At 35.9% G+C, this 8,899-nt stretch overlaps 2 protein-coding genes across 2 annotated transcripts; one reads left to right on the top strand and one right to left on the bottom strand.

Annotated features, from left to right (window-relative positions):
- The first annotated feature begins 1,599 nt into the window (after window positions 1–1,599).
- On the top strand, window positions 1,600–3,799 carry LOC139851660 (probable protein phosphatase 2C 2). Its single transcript, XM_071840757.1, has 4 exons — window positions 1,600–1,789; window positions 1,907–2,077; window positions 2,282–2,493; window positions 3,057–3,799. Exons 1-4 carry the CDS (start codon window positions 1,721–1,723, stop codon window positions 3,610–3,612), a joined length of 1,008 nt encoding a protein of 335 aa, XP_071696858.1. The 5' UTR covers window positions 1,600–1,720; the 3' UTR covers window positions 3,613–3,799.
- LOC139851661 (uncharacterized) lies at window positions 3,726–6,183 on the bottom strand. The gene is made up of 6 exons (XM_071840758.1): window positions 6,026–6,183; window positions 5,810–5,909; window positions 4,361–4,509; window positions 4,193–4,241; window positions 4,071–4,118; window positions 3,726–3,975 (listed from the first exon to the last, which is right to left on the bottom strand). Exons 1-6 carry the CDS (start codon window positions 6,043–6,045, stop codon window positions 3,886–3,888), a joined length of 456 nt encoding a protein of 151 aa, XP_071696859.1. The 5' UTR covers window positions 6,046–6,183; the 3' UTR covers window positions 3,726–3,885.
- Between the last annotated feature and the right edge of the window lie 2,716 nt (window positions 6,184–8,899).

Raw genomic sequence — 8,899 nt, 5'->3', positions numbered from 1 at the left:
GAAAAAATGATGAATACCTCTAATTGATTGTGACGGTGGAGATGGCAATACCAGAGTCAAGATTTGAGAAAATGAAAACGATTAGGTTGTGAGAGGGACGAACGAACGTGAAAAGAACCCAGTAATCGATTTGGAAAAATGAAAGGATTTAGATTATCCCGTGTTTTTTTTAGTTATTAGAAAAGGGTATTTTAGGGATGAGTGTTTTAACAATTGATTTATTACGTAATTCTTTAGGGGATGATTAATGGTCGTTGGATTAAGGGGTATCCTAACGTAATTTTCCAATCTAACGGTGATTAAGGTGGTTTTGAAAACATTTATTACGTAATCAAGACTCTCTTTTAATGTATAAAGAGATGTGATTAAAAATACAACGTCATAAATGCCTCAAACGATAATCGCAATAACCTCTCCTGTGCAATATGTGGGCCCCTCATCGATGGTTTTTAGACCACGGATAATGGTGATTGTGACGTGGAGTGAATAAGGTGTACTTTTTGGGGCAAGTCAGTGACTGGACCATGACAGGGAAAGGGGGGAGTTGTAATGGGGGCTTTTGTCAAAGGTTGTTGGGACGTTTGTGAGTGATGTGACAAAATATAAGTGGAGGTTGGGTTAAAAAGTGGTTAAAATGGTAGGAAAAGAAATTAAAAAAATAATAAAAAAAGCACAAACGCACCTAAAGTCTTCCGTGATCTGATGACAAACACCACACCACAAACGCCCACAAACGCTCAATTCCGGGCGTTTGTGGGGCGTTTCTCACGCCACCTAGGCATCATTGGGAGAATCACGCTGCGTTATCTATGGTATTATATATTAATTTCTATATATACTAAAACAAGAACAGATTTTGGTCGTTCAAGACAAACGACACCCAAACACAAGGGTACACATGATAACTTGGCATAAACTAAAGGGGTATTACATGTAACTTCAAGGAGTGCAACCTATAACTATTCAGTTACATGAGGGGTGCTAAACGTAACTTTTCAATTTAATATAAAAACTATTAAAAAACCCACCAAATATTTTGACGGTACTAATCTTTTTTCCTGCCGCGAGTTAAACTTCTCCGTCACCACCGTTCAACTCGAAACAACGCAACTAGCAATGCGCGAATTGGACTGTTTTTAAAAAACGTTAAATATTTTGGAATATTTCTCATACATGTACGCACACGTATAATAAACAACCTAAATAACCACATCATATCGATGGTTCTATTCCTTTATTTATGCGATTTTTCTGGCGTTAAAAACACGGAATCTATTAGGTATATTAGGTATTAACCACGTGTTTCCAAACATACCCGTAGTAACGCGTTTTTAAATATGTAAATACATAACGCTACGTTAAATATGAACATGAAATTCGAAAGACCCCGCGACATCGCGCGGGCCGGTATTTTTCTAGTTGAAACTGAAATTTAAGTTTTTGTAAAATAAGATTCTCCATGTGTGATAACGGAATAAACAAACGGCGTTGGTGGTGGTTGACAATCACAAAACGTGTGCAACGACTTTTCTCTTAATTTACGATCACATATAAATACATTTATTATTATTATTTTTATATACACATCCAACAAATTTTTACAACCGAACAAGTCAAAATCACATACAAAACAACCCTTCCAGAACTAGCATCACATCATAAATCGCATACCATTTGTTTTGTTTCAATTTAATTTGATTTGATTGATTCCGTTAACAACATGGTAGCCGCAGCAGCAGTAGCAGTAGATGTTATGGCCGTTAAACAAAACGACGACGTTACTCACCAAGTTAGTTATTTAGTACTTGAATAAATCTCATATTTAAACTAAATTCCTTTATTTAACTTTGTTGATTATTGAAATTACGGTCTGTTAAAATTGATTGATTACTGTTTTGTTAACCAGGATAAAATATCAGTATCTGAATCTGCGGTTGAATTAAAAGTTTTTCCAAGCATTAGATCCGGGAGTTACGCAGATATCGGACCTCGAAGATACATGGAAGATGAGCATATAGTGATAGATGATGTATCTGCATATTTAGGTTCTCCCTCAAAGATTACTGCCTTTTACGGAGTACGTCATATTTTGTTTCTGTTGTGTCTACTCGCATTTATTGAACAATTTTCTGCTTAGCAATACCTGAAAGTTCAAAAATAGAATATAAACTTTTTATTTAGTTGAATTTTGGGTGAAAGTTTTATAAGTTTTAGACACATAATTCTAAAAATATACAATTCCGAATACTCTGTTAAAACGTACTAATGTTGGGTGGTGCAGGTATTTGATGGTCATGGAGGACCTGAAGCAGCATCCTATGTCAGAAATAACGTCCGACGGATCTTTTTCGAAAACACACAAGTATCTCAAGTTGATGATGTCGAAAGTTCCCTTCGCAAAGCGTTTCTTTCGGCTGATCTTGCGCTAGCTGATGACTCCTGCATCAGCACTGCATCTGGGACTACTGCTTTAACAGCTCTATTGTTAGGAAGGTATTGATAATTTGTGGTTTACTGATAGTCCAAATGGTTGCCTATAATGATCACTTTTATGCATAAATTTGTGGCAATTTATAATTGAATGTTTATGTTTATTTCAGTCACTTTTGTAAAAAGCCCCGATTACTCTCAATTAGTCTCCGATTACTCCTTTCTAAAAACAGACACATCCGATTTTTCAAATTAGTCTGATTAATCAGTCAACGTCGGTTAATGGGTCAAAATCGGTCAACATTCTAATATGAATTTAAACTAAGATTTTAGAATCTTTTGGACAAATGAATGATTATGTGTACGTTTTTAGGCATTTAAGTTGCAGTTTATGTTTATGGTTTCTTCTATATTCACACATATAATTTTGAAATTTATTATTTAGATGTATAAAATAGTCAATCCGACTAATCCCCGATTAATCCTTCCTAAATCTCCAGACGAGTACTCCCCGAGTAGCAAGTTTTGCAACCTTGATTTTAGTTAATGAGCCATTGGTTAATATATCAGAATTAGTGTATTAATAGTACCTTAAATACATCTGATAATATTCTTTCTATGTGTAGGCGTCTTGTGGTAGCCAACGCTGGCGACTGTCGAGCTGTCGTTTGCAGAAAGGGCGAAGCAATAAACATGTCAGAAGATCACAGACCAACAAATCCTTCAGAACGAAAACGCGTTCTAGAACTTGGAGCGTTTGTGTATGATGGATACCTTAACGGTGTTCTCTCTGTAACCCGTGCGTTAGGAGACTGGGACATGAAATTACCATGTGGGTCCACATCACCTCTTATCGCGGAACCAGAAATTAATCAGATAGTGCTAACAGAAGAAGACGAGTTCCTGATAATCGGATGTGACGGGCTTTTTGACGTGATGTCAAGTCAACAAGCAGTCAACTTTGTGCGACGTGGCTTACGTCGTCATGATGATCCTGAACAGTGTGCTAAAGATCTCATCAGGGAAGCCCTTCGTCTCGGCACATATGATAATCTCACTGTAATTGTTGTCTGTTTTACTTCAATGGATCATCTTAGAGACACAACATCACAACACAAGTTGAAATGTTTCAGCATTTCGACACAGGCGTTGCACAGTTTTAAGAGTTTACTAAAAAGATGAGTTAAAATTTGTATTTTTGCAGCTAATAGTTTTTTCAGCCACGTGTCGGTTGTTAATAGATGAGTGAACAATGGTTGTCTAGCCTGGATTATCATCCAAAGGCATATTTTTGTATGTACATTATGGCAGACTACTTAATTCAACAATAAACATATTCCCAGTTATTGCTTTAAAAGTTGTATGAATATAATTAAGCCAATGCATGTCAGAATTGATCTGTACATAATAATGAATGTGATCTTATTGTACATACTAAATATGGAGTAACAAATCTCAAGCTGAATCTGGTTGATAACTTATTGCAAAATTTGCAAACCGTTGCAAGCCACGCCCCAACAAGTTTTCTGTGAAAGGTTGTAACGCCTGCTTGTAGTTGACATTAAAATACTTTGTTAGATCAACTCTATTATCTCAAAAAAAAAAAAAAAAAAAAATGTAGATGACAAAAAAGTACTTACAGCTGCCACGGGCGCTAATAATTGTGGCACTTCATATGAAACAGTAAGCTGTAAAAACAAAGATTTCATTAACACATCAGTAAGATGTAATTTAAGTACTATTTGTGATCAGAGAGACTTACTTCAACTAAACATGATGAAGAACCTTTGGGAAAAAATCGCACTGCTCCTCTGTGACAAAAGAAAAAAAAAAAAAGCATTTCAAAATTTTGTTATTAATGAAATGAAATATGCGTGATGGATCGTTACAGCTTTTTATTTATAATTCTAACCAAATAGTTAATGGTTACCTGTTGGGAAGACCTTCTACAGATCTCCAATGGATCTTTTGATTTGGGATTGGCTGCATATTACGAGCAAGCCAAGAGAATTCAAGATCACGCCCGAATGCTGTGTACTTGAGAGTCCACCGTGATAACTCAGGCTTGTCTTCTAATATCTGAAACCAGTAGACTCGGTTATTTAAAGTAACTTGTTCTCATCATAAGTCTTTAACACATGATATAAAAAATGAGACTTCTAAGAATGGTTGAGTACGAGGTCTCATATGATTTGTTGGCTTATATGACATCAATAGAATACAACTCTTGTATTAATGAGATAAGTCTAAGCTAAGCCTTCTAAATGACTATGGTCGGGTAAAAACAGTTGCCAACGAGTCGGTGTAACGTCCAAATTTATGAAATGGTGGTCAAAATGTCTTCGTGTATTATCTTACGAGCTACATGTGCTATTAATACAAGTAACTTAGTGATGAATTTTACACAAACTATTAATACTCATGATTATAACTGGTGTTTCAGACTATATGTATCTGGTACCAGACCAATTATCGATGATTACAAAACGGCATTTACAATGGGCAAAACCTTTCAACAGATCTTTTAATGACACAACATCGATTCATTTACTATGTTTTAACCAACCTTTTCACTCTAACGCATAACGTCTTTGAAAAGCTTTTCATAATAAAAGTTCACATATTGAGTTCAAGGTTGTAAAAGTCGCTTGTAGAAGACTAGTCGGTCTGGACCACGTAGGGACTACTCGGTCAAGTCGGGGACTAGTCGGGGAGATGTTGACTAACTTTGACTATTTTTTGGCCTATTTTAACCGATGTTGGCCGACTTTTAACTATTAAATCCGGCTTAGACCGACTAAAATTTTTAAAAACTTTGACTGTATAAATAGGCGAAACCAGAGACTACTCCAGAGTTGAGACTAGTTGGAACTAGTGGGGACTATTACAACCATGATTGAGTTATTTATTTATTTATTTATTTTGAACAACGATTGGGATTACTCGAGGGGGACTAAACCACCCGTTGCGATCATCTCCCGTTTCGACTATGCCGATGCAGCGATAATAACCCCGCCCCCATCACTGCCCGGGAGAAAACCTTGAAACCGATCCAAGGGCACGGCCAAGTAAAACCCCCTCCCCTTTACCCCCAAACGATGTTGGAAATGTGCAGGATGAAATTGTGTTTTTAATATGTAGCCAACGAGGGTCGAACTCCTGACCTCCACTAAAGGAGGCAGGCCACCAACCGTTGAATTGAGCTTTTTAAAGGGTTTTACTTTTAAAAAATTCCCAAAGAAACTCCTAACACTATATGCATTCTATAACATAGTAAAACTTTATGGCTGAAGTCAAAAGACAAACATGACATTCAAATATTTAAAGTAGAAATCAAAAAGTCAAACTAGGCAGAAATGAATGGGTAGTACTGTAGTACCTTAACAGATGAGATGAAGGGCATCCAACGAGGAATAGCTTCTCTATCAAGATAACACTTATAAGCTACCGAAATTGGCACATCTATTTCCATTTTTACCCTGCACAGATTACAGAAAATCAGATTACAATTATGTTAATGTCAATAATAATAATAAGATTAAAAAAAACAAATAAAGGATTGAAGAAACGAACAGATGAGGGGGTAGAGAAGTACGTGCAGTCCTGCCATTCCATGAATACGTTATTAGATCGGCGATTTTTACAAGTTGATTTAGTGGTGTTACGTGGCACCCGATGATTGGTTGACCGTAGGGAACATTGTTGTGATATCAACTGTGAAGATGAAGGAAGTGAGAGTGTGTTTGTTATGAGGACATTGGTTCTTGTTGTTGTTGTTGTTGTTGTTGTTGTTCTTCTGCGTGGTTGTATGGATGATGAGGTAAGGAAAACGGTTGGAGACGATGATGATGATGACGTCATTTGTAGGAGAAGCGACCAACCGGAGACTCTGTTCTGTTTGGGGTCATCAAAATTATGTGGTGGAGTTTTGTATGCTTATTGGCTTCTACTAGCCCACTTACTGCATATCGTAAGTACCTATTTTATTGAATTGAATGTTTACGTTTATGATTGAACAATGTGAATACATTTGTATTTAGTTGTTACGTATCAAGTTTATGATGTATTGTTTATAAGCATTCGTACGAATCAGATACATATGTACGCAGGGCCGGTCCGGAGTATAATCATCCCGAGTACAAAACAATCAGTTTATGCACATATTAAAGTTTTTAAACCAATAACTAACTATTTAACCTTAGACATTATAAAAATTTGCAGGACTTTCATTATTTTTTCTATAGAATTCTGATTTTTGTTATCTTTATTACGCTTATTTTTATTTTTATTATTTTCATAATTTTCTCTAGACTATATACTCGTAAGATTTTATTGAAAAATCAAAATGTATATATCATAAGATTATAAGTATATTTATGGTTCTGTTTTTTTACAAATGTAAATTTTTTTTAATGTGATTGTGATATTATATTTTAGTTATTAATTCGATATGCTTGGTTAGAAATTCCGGGGTTACTAGTTTCTTATGCTTCAAAGGATAACGCTTCGATTGTTGCCACACTGTTTGGAGATGTTATTGACATCATCCGATTTGGGTAACGGTGGCACCCTTTATGTTTTCGTTAAATCTACTAATGCGAAGCACATCCATGATACAGTAGATGTTGATTTAGTGGATTCGGTTTACTCTAATTGTATTGTATGGGTTTCGGAGTTATCGGATCCTAATTATGTGAATCGAATTATTTTCGATGCTTATGATAAACGTTTGTTGGAAGCCACAAATAGATTTGTGGTGACTAGTGATTTGAAGGTCATCGAGAAAGGTGTTCAATTTGATAAGGGATCAGTGTAATTTTCACACTTTGATTCGTTAGCCGGTAACTTGAATGGTCCTACTGGTAATGCTAATTCGATTGAGGTGAATGGGTTGGAACCATATCAGGGGGAGTGTTCGATCGCAGGCCCTCCGGTAATTAAGTTTAGTTCGTTGGAACGTGGGGTTGTATTCAACAATGGACAGAATGTTTCTTCTGTTTTGAATGCTTCTTTTTCGGGTTGCAAGGCTACAAAGGAGAATGAAGTTGGTTTTTCGGATACCATGAAAAAGATGAGCAAGGGTAGTAGGGCATCAAAGGTGGATGGTATTCAAGCTTCTCAATTGAACATGAAGAAGATGAAAGATTTGGGTGTGGCTTCCTAAAGTGTTGAAGGGTCTAAGAATGATGATTGTCAATTTAAATGTGGTTTTAAGGGGGGTGTGAAGTCGAAGGTAAGTCTTGCTCGTTCAAGTTGCATGATTATGTTGAAGATCTAGACTTTGGAGAGGTAATACAAAAATTGTTCAAAGAATCTTTAGTTGACGATCGAGGAGGTTACTCTAATGTCGTGGGTACTAAGTCGAATGGTGTCGGATTTTTTCAAGGTCTTGTGGACAGTGGTTTACTTGCTCCGTCGACAACAACTTTGGTTGGAGATGTATCGTCCAACGTTTTAACTTACAAGGTCGAGAATCGCTCATGCAAGGATATTAGGAGCGAGATCGTTGACGGTAAAATGAAGAAGGTTTAGTGCATTTGTACTTGTTAGTTTGTAATGCGTTTTGCTTGTTTGATCATGTTGTTTAGTTTTGATGTTTAGTGGCTTGTTTAGATAAGAGAAGCTCGGTATTATATAGTTGAGTTTGGTTGTCGCTTTCTACGTCCGAGTCTTTTCGATTGCTTTGTATTCCTCGTTTGTTGGCGTTTTCTTTTTGAAAAAGCTTCGTTTCTATATGAATATTCGTTATTTTGTCAAAAAATTATCAATAAACATTTAGTTTACACAAATCTTTATTTCTAATCTTTTTATAACGGTAACTATAGATGATTATATAAAGAAATTAGTGTTCCCTAAATATATATGGACCCCATATATGTAAAAGTAGAGATAAAGTTAATGTTACTAAGCTTAAGGATCTATGTGTAAAATTGAACTAACTCAAGGGTTTTTAGTAAAAAAATCAGAAGCAAACCATGTTTTCTTAAGACATGTGGACCCTATTCTTCTTTGTAATCGTCTTCTTCGCTGGTTAATGTAACATCCCACCTTTTTCCGTTTGCTTTCCGTTTAACTATTTTAAAGTCCGTTATATAATTATAACACCTTCCGTTAATACGCGTTTCTAAATCATCTCGTTTAGGTAATTCACGCACCCGCAACCGAACTCAAGGGACTAGTTTCGCCAATTGATCAAAGGTGTGACTAGATGGACTAGTCAACACCCACCATCTCTTTTCATTTTTCCATTTCATTTTCCTTTTTCTTTAATACTTTCACTAAATTCTCTCAAACACCAATCCAAAGATTGATCATCTAAATCAAATCGAGCAAGCACCAATCCAAACAAATTACATATTCGGAATCCTTGCAACTTCCTCTTCGATTCCATACCGATTACATCAAGTTTGGGTAACTTTCTAAAATCACTAGATTCTTTGTTCTTGATGTTTTTAACTTATAAAAGTGT

This window comes from Rutidosis leptorrhynchoides, chromosome 6 (genome assembly GCF_046630445.1).
Source record: "Rutidosis leptorrhynchoides isolate AG116_Rl617_1_P2 chromosome 6, CSIRO_AGI_Rlap_v1, whole genome shotgun sequence".
Classification (NCBI taxonomy): domain Eukaryota; kingdom Viridiplantae; phylum Streptophyta; class Magnoliopsida; order Asterales; family Asteraceae; genus Rutidosis; species Rutidosis leptorrhynchoides.
Note: the sequence above shows the minus strand (reverse complement) of the source record. Positions and strands in the feature narration are given on the sequence as shown.